This window comes from Poecilia mexicana, unplaced genomic scaffold, assembly GCF_051168715.1.
Source record: "Poecilia mexicana isolate PSO_F unplaced genomic scaffold, ASM5116871v1 scaffold_21, whole genome shotgun sequence".
Classification (NCBI taxonomy): Eukaryota; Metazoa; Chordata; class Actinopteri; order Cyprinodontiformes; family Poeciliidae; genus Poecilia; species Poecilia mexicana.
Genome location: NW_028263390.1, coordinates 8496115 through 8515070, shown reverse-complemented (window position 1 = coordinate 8515070; position 18956 = coordinate 8496115). Strand labels below are relative to the sequence as shown.

The 18956-nt window shown below is 39.2% G+C and overlaps 2 protein-coding genes across 2 annotated transcripts; one reads left to right on the top strand and one right to left on the bottom strand.

Annotated features, from left to right (window-relative positions):
- Nucleotides 1-605: 605 nt before the first annotated feature.
- Nucleotides 606-9973, bottom strand: armh4 (armadillo like helical domain containing 4). Its single transcript, XM_014994320.2, has 7 exons — nucleotides 8749-9973; nucleotides 7260-7646; nucleotides 6206-6325; nucleotides 5966-6127; nucleotides 5830-5861; nucleotides 4213-4362; nucleotides 606-4134 (listed from the first exon to the last, which is right to left on the bottom strand). Exons 1-7 carry the CDS (start codon nucleotides 9548-9550, stop codon nucleotides 4060-4062), a joined length of 1728 nt encoding a protein of 575 aa, XP_014849806.2. The 5' UTR covers nucleotides 9551-9973; the 3' UTR covers nucleotides 606-4059.
- A 2323-nt stretch (nucleotides 9974-12296) lies between these two features.
- actr10 (actin related protein 10) lies at nucleotides 12297-18507 on the top strand. The gene is made up of 13 exons (XM_014994322.2): nucleotides 12297-12516; nucleotides 13442-13514; nucleotides 13601-13683; nucleotides 13801-13909; nucleotides 14119-14226; nucleotides 14980-15047; nucleotides 15169-15248; nucleotides 15712-15747; nucleotides 16061-16140; nucleotides 16285-16358; nucleotides 16942-17023; nucleotides 17104-17305; nucleotides 17523-18507. Exons 1-13 carry the CDS (start codon nucleotides 12440-12442, stop codon nucleotides 17702-17704), a joined length of 1254 nt encoding a protein of 417 aa, XP_014849808.2. The 5' UTR covers nucleotides 12297-12439; the 3' UTR covers nucleotides 17705-18507.
- Nucleotides 18508-18956: the final 449 nt, after the last annotated feature.

Genomic DNA, 18956 nt, shown 5'->3' with positions numbered 1-18956 from the left:
AGTCTATACATACTACCCTGTTTATATTTGGATTAGTATACTTAAGTTCCCACCAACAATCGTTTTTGCTTATTTCTGGTTATTTCATATCTTATGAGAAGTAGCATAGCATTTACATATTCAGTAGCATCGAGTTGAGAACTGCAGGGGAATCACTCGATAAGCTTCCAGAACCGGTCTGAATTTACGAGTGGAACGTACAACTGTGCTGAAGTTGGTAAAGAAGTCGATTGTTTCAAAGGAATCAAGTTGCTTTGTTTCTTTTTAAAAACCTTCGGTCATGCGTGGAGGTGGTAGCGTCATGCTGAGGGTGTGTTTTCCTGTTACTAATACTGAAATTTGTACATAATTGGCTCTTTAAATAAAAAAAAAATAAAAAAAACAACAATTTCAAACACACCCCAAACTCTAATATGATGTGAAATCATAAACACACTGGGGGGAAAAAATTGGTGGAAATGCATCAATAAAGGCCCATCTCCGTGGTAGCGTATTACTGGACCAGATTTTTATTTTTTTAAGTACATTTTATTTACACAGCACAATAAAATTCTATTTGCTTTGAACATTACATCTAAAACATTTTTTAAAAAGGCGGCAACAAATTAAATAATCAAATATTTTTTTTATTAAAAACAGGTTTGTTGTGGCCAATAAACAAAAACAGACATCTACAAGAAATGTGCATTTGATCACCACTCTTCATATTTACAGACCATAAGCATTTTACATCATGCTCACATCAAAATGGAAAAATATATAAACAAGCAGGAAGCAGGTCACACCGACGGAAGGTTCCACGTGTTTTTATTAGACCTTATTGGTTATTGCTTACAGTCATCCCATATCTTTAACCCCAGTTCACAATTCTGCTTTTTAAAAGCAGGTTAAGCAAATAAACTGAATCTCCAGAGATTTGGAAAGATCTAATCTTTTCTCTTTACTCTCCCTCGGTGCGTCAAAAAGGTCAAATATGAGAAAATAGTTCAGGAGATGAGACGATTTTACATTTGAGTTATTTTGTACATCAGAGTGTTTTATGCTACATGTTGTAACTAGGATGACGATGTTCGGTGTGTTGCTTTGTTCCAGCAACTTCTGTCAAAAGAATTTGATATAAATTGCCTTTAAAATAACATTCAAACTAGACATCTTTTCTTTAAAATAAATCACATAGCTACAGTACACAACAGACGTCATCACTGGAAATGACACATAGAAATTAAATTCCAGTTATTGACACTTTAAATCTCCTTATCATGAATTGAAAGCAGCAGAGAACCTCAAAGGCTTTTTTTTTTTAGGTCCAACATTTTGCTCCTATAAGCAATAATAATAATGTAACAATAAGCTAATTTCATCTCCTTATGTTATCACGAGGAGATGAAATGAGCTTTAAGTGTTGAAAGATTAAAAACAATGTCAAAACTGGCTCAATTTAAAGCTTTTTACAGCAACCTTACGTCAGGCAGTCACCACCGACCAAAAGTTTGATCCTCATAAAGCAGCAAATATTTATTTTCACAGAGCAGTACGGTTTCTTGCAAAAGTATTCACACCCCTTGAGCTTTTCCACAGATTGAATGTCACTGTGTTTTACTGGGGCGACAGAGCAACACACTATAGTAATTATAGTGGGCTGAACACATGTATGCACACTTTTCTTTCATTTTTTTATAAGTTTGTTAAAAAAAAATTCAACAATTCAAATCTGCATTAAAGTTTGTAGCTGAAACATGACAAAGTGTGAAAAAGTGCATGTAAGAATACTTTTGCAAGGCGCTGCATGTGTAAACGTTAGTGTGAATATTGATCAAATTGATCTTAAGGGCCTCCTGATGTTTTCAGTGCCAAAGCCCCGCAGGTCACACTACCAAGGCCTTCCTCGGTGAATCTGAGCGGCTCGTGTGAACTGTGTTTTGGCGTCGATGTCTCAAGGCTCCAGCGGCGCTCTTCGTGTCGGGCTTATCTCTGCAATCTGGACGGCCTCCGTTCCCGCTCAGCCAGGCAAAAAAAAGTCTCACCTCGAGTTCTTAAACGATTTATCGGGACAAACTGCTGAGCAGATGTTTTGGACACAAGACTGTTGCGTAAACCCTGTCAAAGAAAACGCTATCGCGAGTAAAAAGATTCTGGAGGTAAACATCACACTGTGCGCAGAAATGCTTAGATCGGGGTTTTCTCCAAGAAAACAATAGATAGGAACATGCAGAAGTTCTAAAAAACAAAACAAGTTGAACACTGAGGAAAAGTCGTAAATAATTCTGAACTAAACGCAAAAAAGGATGTTTCAAAAGTCTCCCTTTTTGCCATTTCTTTGTCATTTATTTATAGCTGACAGAAATATATTCTATGAATAGTTCTTACTGCTAATAAATGATGAGTATGAATAACTTTGGGCTGGACTGTAAAAGACTCTGTTGGGTATATTTTCCAAGCCTACAATCATGGTAAAAAGAAAGTTGGCTGTCTTTCACAAAAGGACTTTATCTACGAAAGCACATTAGAAATGATCAGGTCTTCATCAGATTCAAAGTGATCTACAGTGTTTGCAACTCCCACTGCAATTTACTTTTTTTTAAGGCAAAATAGATGCGTTTTGTAATAAGCACACCAAAAATGAGTAATCCTTATATAAATATCTAATCAAATAAAACACAGAATGCCACTTTTAACAATGGATCCACATTTTTAAATTATCCAACCCCTTCATGACCCAGCATCTTAACTGTTTTGCTTTTATGATCTGTTCCAAACATAATTTATTGCCAGACGCCAGGTTAGAGCTTTAGGGAGTGTTTGAACTTTAGTAACTGCAGCTGCCGAACATACTTGAATGAACGCTTTTATATCTTTAACCACCTATTTTAGCAGTTCAAACACCAAATTTACCTTAATATGCATTCATAACATGCATATTGGAGACTATCTTAGCACAGTAACGTCTGTGCTAAAAAGAATATTTCCTCTTTTTTGGTTACATCCAATCGGCGCCTAAGTAAAATGAAAGGCTCTCCTGGATTGGCTGTTTTCCAAACGCTAGCCAATAGCATGTCGACTAGCATTAGTCGAAAGTGTTTCAGATTCCCAAAGTGCATTTTCTTAAAATATTTTAGATTTGTCCAATGGAAGAAAGGTAAAATAGGTAAGTTTTCTGCAAATTCAGATCTGAACAGCCTAAAGTTACTTAGAGGATAACAAACTCCAGACGGTTTCTGGACCTGTTAGCTTAGCAGCGAATAGGTCAATGAAGCTGAAGTTGGTTTCCGATTCGGTAAATGGCTAAAGGGCAAGCCCACCTAATTATTCACTACCTTAAGTATCTTTAATCAACTCTAGTTTAAAAACTACAAGACCTAGAAGTGTCTAGGTGTTGTAGTTTTGGACATAGAGCAGTTCTAGTGTGATCGAGATCGACAAAAAGGACAAAAATTGTCCTTTATTGAAGTTTCACAAACCAGAAACAGAAATTCACAAATCCCAAACGTGGTTTTAAATATTCTGCTATTAGAGCAGAATAATCCATTCCAAGTCTGAAGTGTCTAGATGTTGTGGTTTTTGTTTTTAACTTGAGTTGATTAAAGATGCAGAAGGTAGTGAATAATTAGGTGGAATCACCCTTTAGCTATTTCCCGAATCGTTAACTAACTTCAGTTTCGTAATAGGTCATGTGAACGAGTGATGTGACTCTATTTTAGCCTAATCTTTGCTTAAAAAACCTGGGACAGAGTGGAAAATTGGTGTGTGTTTCTGTACACTTAAATACCAAGAACTGAAAGTTTGTGCACCTGCTTTCTACAATGACTGTATATAACTTGAGGAACTTTCACACACACACACCCTGTTTACATTGCAAACAGTGTGTGCTCTTCTTCTTCTTCTCCTTTTCTTCTTCTTCTTCTTCTTCTTCTCCTTCTTCTTCTTCTTCTGTGTATATCAGATGAGCCGTGCCCAAACAGACGAGACTGATGGGGTTAATACTGACAGAGACATTTTCCAGGCTGCTCCTACTGGAGAGCATCTGCTGATGATCGCTCACAAAAACAAGCCTGAATGCTCTCAGAATTCATCCTCGGAGCTGTCAGCCAGCAGCATGGCCTGATCCTGACAGCTGGTGCCAGGCTCCCGGGGTTGCTGGGCAGGAAGGCATAAACAAGTGTTAGAAAAGTAGGAACCCTTCAGTCAAAGACAAGAAACGACTGGAATACCAACCTCCGGCTGCCTGGCCTTCCTCCTCTGGTGTTTGAAGCTGTTCCTTCTCTTGCGGTGGAGCATTCGGATGCTGTAGAGGGCGCCGACGATCAACAGGGCCCCGGTGATGCCGATGCCAACGGGAGCCAACATCCCGGACACGTACCCGGCCTGGAGAAGAACAGAGACTTAAATACTTGCCCTGTTTTCTGAGTAAAATAACGTTTGGTCAGATTGAAAGGAGAGTTTGTGAACTTCAGTTTTCAAGTACAAGGGTGTCAAACTTTCATTTTGGGCCCAAATCAAAAATCTGAATGTACTTAAAGGGCTGGTTGTGCCACAATGTATTGATAAAACCCATTAAACTGGTGTTAACTTTTGGTCTCAGTAGGTGTGAAGAACAACCTTTCTTGTGAACAAGTACTTCACTCTGAGCTGTGGATTTCTGTGGCTGTTCCTGGATTTGTATGGATTTCATGGCTGATTCTCCGATTACCTATATTCTTGAACATCAGTTTAGGTTAGTCTTTCTCAAACTGGTGGTCCGCGGGCGCCCCTTCCTGGTCCGTGAGGTACTGCATGTAAACGACCGTTTATTTGCCGTGACGTCAGCTCAATGTGCAACGCTACAGTTAGCTTACCAAAGGATTGTGTTAAAAAAAATAACGATGGAAAACTGGCTTAAAACCGGGTTACTCAAAAGAAAAGCTGCAGATACCGATGGAAAGAAGACAACTGATCAATATTATATGATCAGAGGAAGCTAAATCATAGCTACTGAGTGTTGACGTGTCGTTCACTAGCGATTGGATTCCTTTGAACGGTTAGCGGTCGGAATTGCTCCAGTTAGTCAGAACTCTTTTTTATTACTTTGCTTGATAATGAATTTTGCTCTGCTTTCAAGTCAACAGCTATTGTTTTTATTTAATTTAAAATATTAAGTCAAATAACAAATAAATACAATTGATAGAAATGTGTTAATTATTTATTTTTGTATTTAATGGTGCAGAAAATTATTTTTTTGTTTCTGCTAAAGCAACTCAAGTCTATTTTTCTTTAATTGTGCTTCTAAGTTACAAATAGTCCTAAATGTTATTAATATACATAGCACTTGGTAGTAAAGAACAACTTCTTTTTCATTTCTATGTGTTTGATGTCATTAGAAAGCTTAGACTCCACACTTTCAGAATCTGTAAATAATTCAAAATGTCCAAGTAGACGTGTTCATGGCTTTGTCGTCGCCAGTAACATTTACCAAACAGTAACACTCTTCTAATTAGGATGAACAAAGAAAACAATAATGCGTGAGTTAACAGACTAATATTTTTATTTCTGGTTGAATTATATATTAAGATGTGTTATCGCAGGGGCAATTTCAAGTTGGTCCGTTACTGTTTGTTAAATGGGTTAATGGTCCTCGGCCTGAAAAAGTTTGAGAAACACTGATTTAGATTAACACTCAGCAGGTGGTTTTTTTCTGTTTGTTTTTTTATTATTATTGTGTTCTCATGCAATTTAATCTTTAATTTTTATACTTTGAACTATACTGAATTAAGTAATTAGTTAATTTTGAGAACATGCAATGCATGGAGACCTAAAAACCAGGTGACATATGAAGACAGCAGGGGGCAGTCTCACCTTTTCTCTGATCAGCTCTGCCCAGCTGCGCACTAGAATAAAAAAAGAAGAGATGCTTGCATGATAAACACATCCTGGGGCTATTTTTTTTTCTCTTTTTTTTTAGTTTTGAAAAGGTGTTATTGTGCGCTCGTACTCAGCCCTTGGTTGCGCTGGACCCAGACCGGCGGCGGAGGGATCAGGCTGTACGGTGGCTGCGTGGATGACGTTTCTGGCGCTTCTGTTAGGTCTTCTTCACTGTCTTCTTCCACCGATTCCTCAGAGTTCTCGTCGTCTTCATCTTCATCCTCATCCAGCTCTGAAGAAAAATAAGCAACAACCGTAACAATTTTGTCAATAAAATTTTTTTTTTAAAATAGAAGTAAAGATGACTTACCCTCAGACTCCATCTCCTCTATCCCCGTTCTGGATTTGTGCAGAAGTTGATGGCTCGCTATGGTTGTCATTGTGTTATGGAAGGATGTTCCTGCTTCAGAGTTTGTGGTCCTCACGGTTTCTGTATCAAAAAATAGGCCAAGTAGATTTTGCCTGATGTTTGCGTTTAATGTTAGCTGCTCTTTTTCTGAATATCCAGGGAGATTTTACAAGAATTACAATTTGCAGTTGATAAACAGCAGCAGTGCCGGATCTAGAAATGTTTACATGGTGGCTGGGGAGCGAAGGGAATCCTCCTCAGTGAACTATGTGAATAAAACCCTCATGTACCGTAAGCAGAGACAACAAAATTACTAAAACACAAGAAAAACAATTTATTGTACCACTGCCACTTGGAAGTTTTAGGCATAAATGCTCTTTTCCTTTAGTTATTTCATGATCGTTTGAATTATTTTTTCAAATTTTAGCCTAAAATACCAGAATTTGAACACGTCTTTCTACTTTTGTCAGTCTAATGACATCATTTCTAGATATTAATTTAGGTTTTGTGATTGAACAAGTACTCATTACTCTTTCTAACATTTACTTTTTGACTCAAGTAAATTCAAGTAATTTCTTGGACGGCTGTTTTTTTACATTTATTTAAGTAAAAATATGTCAAAGTACTGTTACTTTTCATTGGTATAATTTTACCCACATCTGTTTGTTTGACTTGACAGATTCATTCATTGAATTTGGAATCATAATTACACCTATAAATACATATTTAAATAATAAGAATAAATCTTTAATTTGAAGGCTACAGGAGGCTTCTGGACAAAAAAAGAGAAGAGTTTAGATTTTTAAGTGTAATTTTTAAGGTCATAAAAGTTGTTAGTTGGTGGTGGTGGAGGGCGCAAGGTGGCAAGGCTTTGCCCCCCATGGCCTCCCTGTAGATACGCCCCTGGTCGACAGATACTACAAGCATTACATCCTTTCAGCGAAATGACGTTCTGGTGTTTAATACATGAAGTTCTTGGTTTTGTTGACCTTCAGATTAATTTATCCTTCCTCACCTGTCCCTGGATGGTCTTCCTCCTGCTCAGTCTGGACCTGCCGCTGTGAGGCAGTGGTACCGGCGCCCACCGGCTCCAGCAGCTCCGAGCCAGACGCCTGCCAAGGTGAAGTCCATTCGGATAGAAGAGCCGGTGGCTCTCTGGAGGGGCCATCGCTGTCAGAGTTCACCAGCTGGTCCGGGTCCGCCTCTGACGTGGGCGGCAGACTGGTTGCCATGGCACCAGGAGACCCGACTAGTGCCTGGGAGACCACCGCCGCCTCCGCTGCTGCTCCGGCTGGTCCCTCCTCTGTGGTGTCTTCGAATGGCTCAAAGATCAGAGGCAGGGCCTCTGAAGACATGGTGGCCTCTGTGGCTTCATCCTGTGAGAGCGGGACCGCCGTGTCTGCTGGAGTTTGAGGCAACACAAGAGCAGAAATACAGGGCTTTGCAAAAATATTCATACCACTTGTACTTTTATTTATATATATATATATATATATATATATATATATATATATATATATATATATATATATATATATATATATATATATATATATATATATAATTTTTTTTTAGATAAGTGGGAAAACATCCAAACCAACCTGCTGTACGCATTGCCAAATCAATCAATTAAAAGTAGTAAATCACGTTTTTCACAAGTGGATGTTCAGGGGAATCACTAACAGTACCTGTCACACAACGTGAAGTAGACGAAAAAGCAACACACTATGGCCCAATCTAAAGAAATTAAAACCAAACTCACTAATGCCTATATATTTGTAAATATCTTATTACATCTGGTCTTCAACTTTCGATTTTAAAAAAAGAACATGTTTTTATCAAATTGAGATACTGTGACACAAGCTTCCAACAGTCCCTTTATTCTCAAAGAATCTTCAAAATAAGGGTGAATTAAAGCATACGAAGAAGAGTGGAATAAAATTCCTAACATAAAAAAAACTAATTTATTATCAATTCTTATCAATGGCACAACAAGAAGGGGGATTGCTTCTTGTTGATTTGGGTGTCATTTCCCCCCCTAATGAATCAAATCCACATGATAATAATAATAGCAATCTGCCTGGCTCTTGTAACAAACTCTCCCACTAACCCTCTCCTGGCTGTTGTGATGTTCTCTCTTTTCTCTTTTTTTTCTAACTTGAGTCAGGAATAGAAAGTAATTAGACCGCCATGAGTCCCAGCTGGGGTTCAAAGTGGAGCGTGGAAAAGCAGCCGCTTTCTTTGCCAACCATCAAAGCCAATCTCTGCCTCTACACACACTTTTCTTTTATATATTTATTTTCTGCCATGTTTTTTAATGAAACTTCTCAGAGAATAATGAAGCAAGTTGGAAAATGTCTCGTCTCTCAGTGGTGACTGGAAGATGAAAGCTTTGAAGGCAACTTTAAAAAGAAAAGAGAAAGTCTGACCCAAACTGAAATAAGTTTTTTTTTTGTTGTTTTTTTTTTTGTTTTTGTTTTTTTGCGTCACTTTTGAAGCGTTACCTCCAGCAGGTCTCGCCGCCTCGGTCCACAGACTCTCCAGGCCGTCGTCTCTGGGCATTATGTTGAGCGGTCCGATTTCAGGTAGAAGGAGATCTGAAGGCGAGGATTTCGTTGGTGCATCGTGACCCCTCGCTGAAGGATGTGTGGAAGTCCGAGGAGTGACCAGCAACAACGGAGGGACGGGACTAAAGGAGACCGGTTTGGGGGACCAGAAGGGAGCGCTTGGAGAAGACTGCAAGGTCGCTTCGAAGTATCCATCCTGTCCAGAATCAAAAGCGGACGACTTGGTCGCGTCTGTTCCGCCCTGTTTGCTCTTTTGGCTGTAGGAAGAGTCCGTCTGTGGCGCAATGGAGGCCCAGAAACTACCTGAAGTCCGTGTGTGGGTGTTCATGTCGGTGTCCACCTGTTGTCTCCCATCTGTTGGACCCACAGGCTTGTCCTCTTTTACAAAATCTACATCTTCCCCCTCAGGTTCGCTCTCGGTCTCCTTTCGACCAGCCTTGCTCAACCCAAATCTTCCACGAGCGCTGACCCCGTTTCTCGCCTGCGTCACTGGACCTATCCCCTCCGGCCCTCCATGTGGGCCAATCCCTCCTCCTGCGCCTACATCCAGCATGAAGCTGGTAACGCGCTCTTTCTCCGAGGGGGCAGACTCTGTGGTGTGCGCCACCCGGTCCGTTGCGCAGTGCTCTTCGCAGGAGCTGCCCTGCATCCGGCTGAAGCCGGGGACGTGCGTGGGGGCCCCGCAGACGTAGAGGCAGGCCTCTGCCAGGAGGAGCGCCCGGAGAATGGAGGACATCATCTTCTCTGTGTCTTCTCAGCGCCTGTTGACAGACAGCAGTGAATTAATAAATGCTAGCAGGCTTGAAGAGAGGTGGGAGGAACGGCTGTCTGCTGGTCGTTGGTGGTGTTACTAGGCAGACATGTGGCTCCAGCACAAACCAGGGATGACGAGGCATAACATGTTAGGGAGTTAGGACGCAGAATAAACTTCATTTGAAGGCTCTTTAATAGAAGAATAAAAACAAACAGGATTGAATTGCTTTACGACTCAGTTAGCCCCTGAATGAGTCTTCTTTTTTATGCAAATCCAACCAGTGGGGAAGTTAACCTGCATGTGTCGTCAAGGTGAATACATACCTGTCGCCTTTTCACCCGTTTTGAGGTGACACAACATACCATTTTACCTTATTTCTTTGCGTCTACATTCATCATAATAAAGTACTTTTGCTTCAAAATCGCTAAGCTCGAAAATATTGATTTGTTTATATATTTGATAAAGGGATTTGGTTCTCCGTTCTCTTAATTAGACTAAAGACTGCAACAGTAAATGTCAGTGTCATCACAACTCTTTTCAAAAAAGCACAAGAAGTACAGTCAAGATATATATATATATATATATATATATATATATATATATATATATATATATATATATATATATATATATATATATATATATATATATATATATATATATATATATATATATAGTAGTTCTCAGTAGTTGTGATTAGTTAGAAAATGCTGATCTTTTTTTGTGCGCGATGAGGTAGAAATCTTAATTTTAATTTTTCTTTTTTTCTTCTTTTTTTTGTGAGGCTGCAGATTCATGGCTTCGCCCAGGTTGTGTCGGTGGGTGTGAATGAGTGAGAAAACAGGGTGAAAATAGAAGAAAAAAATAAGGAGGAAGAGGAAGAAGAAGAGGGAAAGTGGCAAACAGATGGAGAAAACGAGAGGAAATCTGACACAGCAATCCTCAGCCCCGCTTCACTTCTGCTATAAATAGCACCAGGTTTCCTCTCCTTTAGGATCCACTTAAGATTCTTCGATGCAGATCGTTGCAATATATATGTAAAAGAAATACACCAAATGCAAACGCTAACCCTGCATGATTTGTGCAATAACAACAGAACAGGTTGACACCCATTTTTGCTGTCTATGGCAAGAGAAGAAAACATATACATATATATGTCACCCCCATTCGATGCAGCATAAGATCAATGCTTCAATCAAACCCACTTACTTTCCATGCCCTTGCAATCGATTCGATCAATATAATCTATCGGCCCTGTCAGTGTGCGCGTGCAGACCACCTCCCACCACCTGACAACATGACCACGCCAGCATCTGGACTGTAAACAAATTCCCCACTGCGGTACTGAGTCACATTTCTCCAGTGTGACAGCTCAGAATCAGCCCCCCCTCCCCTGAGACCGCAACACCCTCAACATCGCGACTTGCGTGTCGAGAGTCGCATGCAGGGCTAAAAATAAAAACAGAATACCTTTCAGAGCTCATGGTGGGTCTTCTTGCGCATGGATGCCGCCGAGGCTTCAGTGTGTAGGAGAATGCCAAATTGATGCTGCGTTACCAAACAGGGGCTGAATTCAGTGTGGTAGGGTAGAAACCAAGCTGGAGAGAGGCAGACTGTCTCTGTCCGTCTGCCTCTCGAGTGCTGCTGCCACTAAATGCTTTCAACCTGCGAGGGGGGGATCCGCGTCTTTGATTTTCTTTTCTTAATTCTTCGAGAGCACATCTCCCTTATTTTGTGGTCATTCTTCGATACGCCCGTCAGGCGGACTGTGGTGCTGAACGGACAGCTCCTCCACCTCAAATTCCAGGTGGTGGTGGCAGCATCACGCTGCGGGGGATTGACCTATCAACAGGGATGTTGAGCGTTGCGGAGAAGATGGGTGGAGCTAAATACAGGGGCAACCGTGGAACAAAGCTTAGCTTAGCAACATGTAAAACACTTTGGACAGCCGCTCCAAACATGAAATCAGAGCAGTGCATGGGACGATATATATGACATTGAATCGTAGTAAAACATAGATGTTTGTGGTTGACAAAATGTGTAAAAAAGCTAAAGCTATTCTATAGCTAACATTCTTTTTTAGTCATTTCGTTGGACCTGACTGAAGCTGACAAATAGATTATAATATATTATGATTTTATGCATATTATGGCACATGCAATCAATTTGCTCAAATATTTGAGTTATTATCTAAAGTTCAATATTAGGGGGTCAGATAAAATTAAGTTTTATTTATTCATTTTGTTAATAAATAAAACTTGCTTTGGCAGCTGTTAAATGATAATAGGTAGTTGTGTTTGTGTCTGTGTCTGAAAGAGGTCAGCTCTAACCAGGACACTAAACAGGTGACGTAGCAAAATAAGTCAACATGTTTGAAGGGGTGGAGCTGTTTCTACTGATCCCAGGATTACATCTTAATTACATCTCTAAATCAGTTTTCATGGAAATAATAGTTGTCAGGAAAAAGGAATCAATAGTACTTCCTTTTTTTTTTTGACAGATCGTAGAAGAGGAACGTTGCCAAGACAACTGATGCGTTTCAGTGCTTCATGAAAACTAGAGATTTATCGTGTAGGATTTGCTTTTTAAGTTTAAATCTGTAATAGATTCTCTCTTTTTTTAGATGTCACTTTATGACATCTAAAAAAAAAAACAATGCTATTGTAAAGTGACATTACCGGACATAAAATGTTCCCTGACTCGTGCCTGTTAGAGAGTTTCTGTCTCCCAGTTAGACTTTTTCCTGCAATCCCTCCGCTCTGTGAAGAGGCAGCCGAGGCTAAGAGGAAGACAACTAGTTTTTTATTATGCGATGTTAAGCCGTGACTGCTAGGCGTTAATAGCTAAAACCATTTCCTGAATTAAAATAGTAAAATGCCAATATTTGATGGGTTGGGAAGTGGAGGAGAGAAGACTGCTATTGTGATTGATTTGGGAGCAGCATACACAAAGTGAGTATGCGTTGTTAGCAAAACAGGCTACCGCCACCAGGTTAGCATGCTAATATGTAGCTTTTTTCGCTCGTATCGTTGATTCTCTCGTTTTTGCGATGTGTCAAAGATAAGCTGAATTTAAAAGTTTGTGGCTAATAATGGAACTGGGTCGTACGTATTCAAGTTACAGGGTAGAGAGTTCTTCTGATATGCTAAGCCTATTAGCTAATGCTAACGTAGCTGGGTGGAATTATAAGTAAGCAGAAAACAAAACCCTTCAAAATGCTATCAGTTTTGTTTAAATTATATGGAATGTTGATCGAAACGTTTTTAATTACGTATGTTTTACACATGTAAGCTCCGTAATGTACTGGCAGTTTTTCCAATTAACCTAAGCTAACACAGCGCCCCAAAAATGTTATTCACATATTTATTTAGCAGAGAAACTGACTTAAAATCACATGCAGATCAAGTGGGCTGCTCTCTTTTATTATACAATGATTTCCTTTGTGAGTCCAACAACATGGGGCACAGAGACCCAGTGTTAATTTGTTGATAGCAGATACTTTTTAGTGTTCTTGGTGTTTTTTTATTAGGTAATGTTCAACTCCCATTTCAATATGTATTTTTTTTTTCACTGGGTGCACACACAGTACTTTAAAAAATGTGGAAAAAGATTACTTCATTATTTTCAATCATGATAATAGTATAATAGGTTAAGGCAGTGAACAAATCTTTCTGAATTGTTGTAGTGTGAGATTATTCTACTGCAATAAAATGTATTTTAATTTTTTTTTTATTTACATCTTTGCAATGAGTGGCAGAAGATTTGTGCCACACACCCATATTGAAGTCAAAAGAAGGCTTAGTTGTAAATTTTACAAAATGTCTCATATATATAAACATACATACCAGCTCTGATGAAATAATTTGTTTTTTGCAGATGCGGCTTTGCAGGGGAAACGGGACCCAGGTTCATAATTCCGAGCGAGATCCGGAAACCGGGACAACAGCAGGTAACTCTCATGATTTCCTGTAACTAATCAGTGTGTGGGTGGGTTAGCAACGTGTGTGTCCTAATGCTCTGTGCTGTCTCATGCAGGCCACCAAAGTGGTCCAGTACAACATCAACACAGAAGAGCTTTATGCCATCCTCAAAGAGTTTATCCACATATTGTACTTCAGGTGACATGCTTTTCCTGCAACCAGTGTGCTTATTTCAAAACTGTTGTGTTGTTACAGTAAGCAACACCATAGATGATTCCCAGCAGCCTCATCAAATTAGAATCTGTCCCCCATCAGGCACCTGTTGGTGAACCCTCGCGACCGAAGAGTGGTGATCATCGAGTCCATCCTCTGCCCATCCCACTTCAGGGAGACGCTCACCAAGGTCTTCTTCAGACAGTTTGAGGTACCACAAAAGACAACGATTGTTGTTACAAATGCTTAGTGTAACAGTTAAGATTGTAAATGTGATTGTTCAGTCTCTCTGCTTCACAAAGCTCACTGATAATAATGAATGGAGTGAAAACATATCTGATGCTTCTGAGTTGCAGACATTTGGACTTGGGTTTAACTCTTTGGCCCGACAGTTAACTTTCTGTTTCATTTTTAATCCAGGTGCCCTCTGTGCTGTTCGCTCCCAGTCACCTGATGGCCGTCATGACTTTAGGCATCAACTCTGCTCTAGTGATGGACTGTGGGTACACAGAGACTCTCGTGCTGCCTGTATCCTTTTATTTATTTTTGGTGTTATTGAATAATCCAGAACAACAAACGGCAAGACTGTAAAGATTGTCTAAAGGGAAACAATGAGATTTTTGATATTTGTTAAGAGATTGTTAGTAATCTTGTTGCAATAAGGATTAGTCAGTCAATCACGTGTTAAATTAAAATGAGCTCAGAAATTTCCATTCTGAGGATTAATTGTTTTTTAAGGTTAATTTTGCTTACAGAGACATTTTATTCATTGTTTCTGGTTGTGTTTTATTTTGGATATTTAAAACACCTCCCAGTTACAGTGTTGAGTTTTTTTTTTTTCCATAAAGTTAAAATTTAGCTGTTTTTGAGAGAGCAAACTTGCATTGTTATGCCGTTATCAATATAATACTTGAAGTAAGTAGTTGTTACAGTAGTAACAAATCAACAATATTATCGTTTATCGCCATAAGTACAATAAACGATAACATTATCGATTATCGTCCAGAAAAATGTATCATGTCAGTAGATCATAAATCCAGTTTAGTTTTACACTTTGACAATTTAATTTTATGAAATGGCATTTACTTGTAACATTAAACAATACTCTACTTGCATTTTGCCTTTCAGCGGCATTTTCATTGTAAGCATGAAGGCTGGGATTAATTTCTTTTCTCTGTTTCTTTTGTGAATAAGGTTGTACTGCTCTCTGTTTCTCTAAAGCGATAACCAAGATTTACTAGTGGCGCTTCCCTGAGAACAACCTTAACTTTGCCACATTAGATTTACGAGTGTACTCCGATCCTCCCGGCCTGGGAGGCTCTGCCTCTCGGAGGGAAAGCCATTCATAAGTCAGTACCTCATTGTCTGTTAATATTTTATTTTGCACTTACTTAACTGTGGCGGTTTTGCCTGTCAGGGTTAATTTAAAATGGCACTGTTTGTTGTTTCCATTGTGTTTTCTTATTGCAGAGAATTGAACGGGTTTCTCGTGGAGCAGTGCACCGTGGACACAGACACCACCACCGGGCAGAGCGTACCGGCCATCATCGGTAACGACAGGCAGCTTAGACTAAAAATTACTGCGACCCAAAATGCATCATTCACTATTTATACAAAGGGCTTGTTTCCGCTCAGCGTTCCCGTTGAATCCCTTTCTCTGTTTTTAAATTATGCATTCACAAAGTTTGTGTTAGCGTTTCCGCTTCAGTTTTTCTTAGCAAAGGTAACCAAACTGTATTGTTCAAATCGATGATAATTAAAAAAGCAAAAAAAACCAAACAAATGTAGCATGCTGAACAGATCTCTAATAAATGTATTGGTCCTTTTTTAATTATAAAAATAAAGACTGACACATTCTCTGAAGTCCATCTGCTACTATTTAGGAAATAGCAGCAGTCCCAGCTGTTCTTGAATCCTAATTAAATATAACACCGAGCAGTTGTAATTAATCTCCGCACCAGTGTCAGTTTAGATTCACGTCATAGATTAAAATCGTTTCTGTCTTTTCCTCAGGAACCATCCCAGAAGAAACAGTGGAGGACATAAAGGGTGAGTTTAATTGGCACTTTCTACTTTTCCTTAATGAAGATCATTGACCAACTACAGGAGACAAAATATTTCTGCCAAAACATCAGAATAACTCAACATCGAGGCATTGCTACTGCTGTAATTCTATCACTGGGTGGTTAATATAGATCATATTGGTGTTAGCAGTATGTTTCTGCTTAATTCTCTTCATATATTCTGCTAATAGATGACCTAACCTGTCTGCAAGTTACACCTCAGTTCAGAAGTCTGAGTAGATTGTTGATGTTCACAGAAGTAGTGTGTTGATTTTCGTTTGCTGCTTTGTTTCTTGCAGCCAGAACATGTTTCGTCAGCGACTTGCAGAGAGGCCTCAAGATCCAGGAGGCCAAATTTAATCTGGACGGTACGGCCGAGGTAAGAGGAGTGTTTGCTGCGCTGCTTTCATTTTACTGTTTTGGTTCCTCAGAAAGTTTGGATCCAAAAAAACGACCAAAACTAAAAGGGCCCTAAATGTCGTGAGGTTGTACTGAAATCTGTGTAACTTGTGTGTCTTTCCAGCGTCCAGCTCCTCCTCCGGATGTCGACTATCCTCTGGATGGAGAGAAAATCCTGCATGTTCAAGGATCTATTAGGTAATCTGAAGATCTTTTCATCTGCTTTCGGTTTTTGCCGTTTTAGAACAAGTTAAGCAAGTTCTTGTGGCATTTCTCACTGAAGAACATGTAAATTACTGTCTGGACCGAGTCGTTTTAGAGATGCAAAACTTTCAGTGTCCAACGATTCGATCCTGATTTTTAGGATCACGATTCGATTCAGAAGCAATTTTTTAATTCAGAAATTAATATTTTATGTTTAGTCTAGAAATTATGGTTAAATTTTGTGACTGACAAGAGGAAAAGACTGCAAATAAATGTAACATTTATTTAAAACAATTATGAAAAGTTCCATTAGTTTATTTTTAAACAAAAATAGGTTTGTACATAAAATTCTGCAACTTAAATTGCCAGTAATAGGTTGGCTTGGCTGGCTGGCTTTTCCTTAAATTAGAAAAAGATATCAATGAATTATTAAAAAACAAAACAAAGCAAGCTAAAATCGGGTTTTGAGTGTTTTTAATTGATTCAGAATTCCCAGGACTAGAAATTATTTTTTATAGAATCCATTTTTTCCTGCACCTCTGTTTTGTTAAAGGAGTTATTTTGTCCGATCTTGCAGGGACTCAGTGATGGAGATCCTGTTTGAGCAGGACAACGAGGAGAAAAGTGTGGCGACTCTGATCCTCGACACTCTAGTGAAGGTACAAACAGATGTAGTTTTTATTTGTATTCATCTATAACCTGTGGAAATCTTTTTTGTTTTGTTTTGTTTTGTTCTCAGTGCCCCATTGACACGCGTAAAGTGCTTTCCGAGAACCTGGTGGTGATCGGAGGCACGGCCATGCTTCCCGGCTTCCTGCACCGCCTGCTGGCTGAGATACGCCTCCTGGTGGAGAAACCCAAGTACAGCAACGTTCTGGCTAGCAAGAACTTCCGCATCCACTCCCCACCGGCGAAACCCAACTGCACCGCCTGGCTCGGAGGTACAAAAAAGCATTTTAAGTGTTATTTCCTGCTGACTCTCTGAGTGAGCAGATTGGGAAAAAAATATGGCTGTGTGGGATAAAATATTTCTTCAAAATCAGCACTTAGAGGAGAAACGATTCAGTCAGCTATTTTTCGGAGCTTCAAATGAGTTCTTTTCAGCATCTGTTGTTCCCTCTCTAAACTTTTGTTTTGAATTTCTCCTGACCCCTCTAGGCGCCATCTTTGGGGCCCTTCAGGACATTCTGGGCAGCAGGTCGGTGTCCCGGGATCACTACAACCAGACCGGACGCATCCCGGACTGGTGCTGCTTGAGCTCCCCGCCTCCTGAGTCCTTCTACGAGGCAGGGAAGACCCCCCCTCCACTCATGAAGAGAGCGTACTCCATGGAGAAGTGAAACATAGCCATATAGTTTTTCACTGAACAGTTCGGTAATCTTTAATTTAACATCGCGACACTTTGTCAGACTGATGTGTTGACTTCTCACAGATTTTTGAATGTCGACTAGGTAAGACTTTAAACGCTAATTTGTGTTGTCCTGGTTTGCATGTGTGTTATCTATAAATTCCCACCATGATGAATGAAATCTCTTCATGTAAACAGTTATTGTAGCAACAATCCCTTATTGATTTGCAGTTGCACATACTATTAATAATTAGATGAACACAGGCCTGAGACATCAAATGCAGACATGTCATCAGTCACAACACTGTACGTGTATCTTCACACTTCAGTATTTTTATTGGCAGTGAATCAGAGGAAATTCTGCAGAGGTCAGCAGAAATGTTGAAGAATGACTTCTTATAAGTCATCTGTTTATCACTAAAAGTGTTGCTTATGTAGTAAGACTGTTATGTCTGTTGAAATGAATAAGTTACCCATTACAGTCAAATAATTTTCACTTATTTATTGTTTCTACCTAGCTGTTGGAGGTTTTGGATCGTTTTTACCCATATATTAAAGCAACTCTGGATGGATTATAAATTAGATAGAGTGTTGACTGAAGGTCAAAAGTTTGTTTTGAACCAACACTATAATTAAAGGTGTAATCCACAATTTATGCACATCTCTTGACAAGATGTGTAATTCACTTATGTACTTGGTAATATATTTGTGTGTCTGGTTTTTGGGCTATTCAAAACATTCCTTTGAAAATTTCTCTGTAAACCATCATAACTACAAATAAATGTCCAGAATTGAGTCTGCTTCTGATTGGTTGATCGGTCCCTCATGATGACTCCTTCCACTGAAGCGCTTCTGAAATAAATATCTCATTGTTTGCATTGTAAGTAGTCTACGTTTGTGTAAAAGTAAGATCTTGGTTCCCCACCATACACCACAAGTTTATACTGTCTGTAAATGTCACATATGTTTACCTTTCAAAGTAGACAGAATATGTATTGAACATACAGAGAAAAGAGATAGAAATCCAAGAAACCATATGAAATCATTGCTGATGCAGTGTGGCAATTAGATCAGCTGGTTTAATATTAAATGATGGATTATAAAAAAAAAAGTTCCTCATTACCAAAGCATTGCACAACCAGCTACAAACCTCAAAAAGTTTACTGATTGCATTAGTTCCAGATTTTTTTTCTAAACTTCTGAATAGCTGTGTTTTTATGAGAAATGTGCACAAAACTTTAGTC

Coding starts and splice junctions, on each gene's coding strand:
- armh4 (XM_014994320.2), bottom strand. CDS start 9,550: ATGATGTCCTCCATTCTCCGGGCGCTCCTCCTGGCAGAGGCCTGCCTC. Junction 6,326..7,259: donor GGAAGACCATCCAGGGACAG/GTGAGGAAGGAT, acceptor TTTTTGATACAG/AAACCGTGAGGACCACAAAC. Junction 4,135..4,212: donor GGAAGGCCAGGCAGCCGGAG/GTTGGTATTCCA, acceptor CTTCCTGCCCAG/CAACCCCGGGAGCCTGGCAC.
- actr10 (XM_014994322.2), top strand. CDS start 12,440: ATGCCAATATTTGATGGGTTGGGAAGTGGAGGAGAGAAGACTGCTATT. Junction 15,249..15,711: donor GAGCGTACCGGCCATCATCG/GTAACGACAGGC, acceptor TCTTTTCCTCAG/GAACCATCCCAGAAGAAACA. Junction 17,024..17,103: donor TCCTCGACACTCTAGTGAAG/GTACAAACAGAT, acceptor TTTTGTTCTCAG/TGCCCCATTGACACGCGTAA.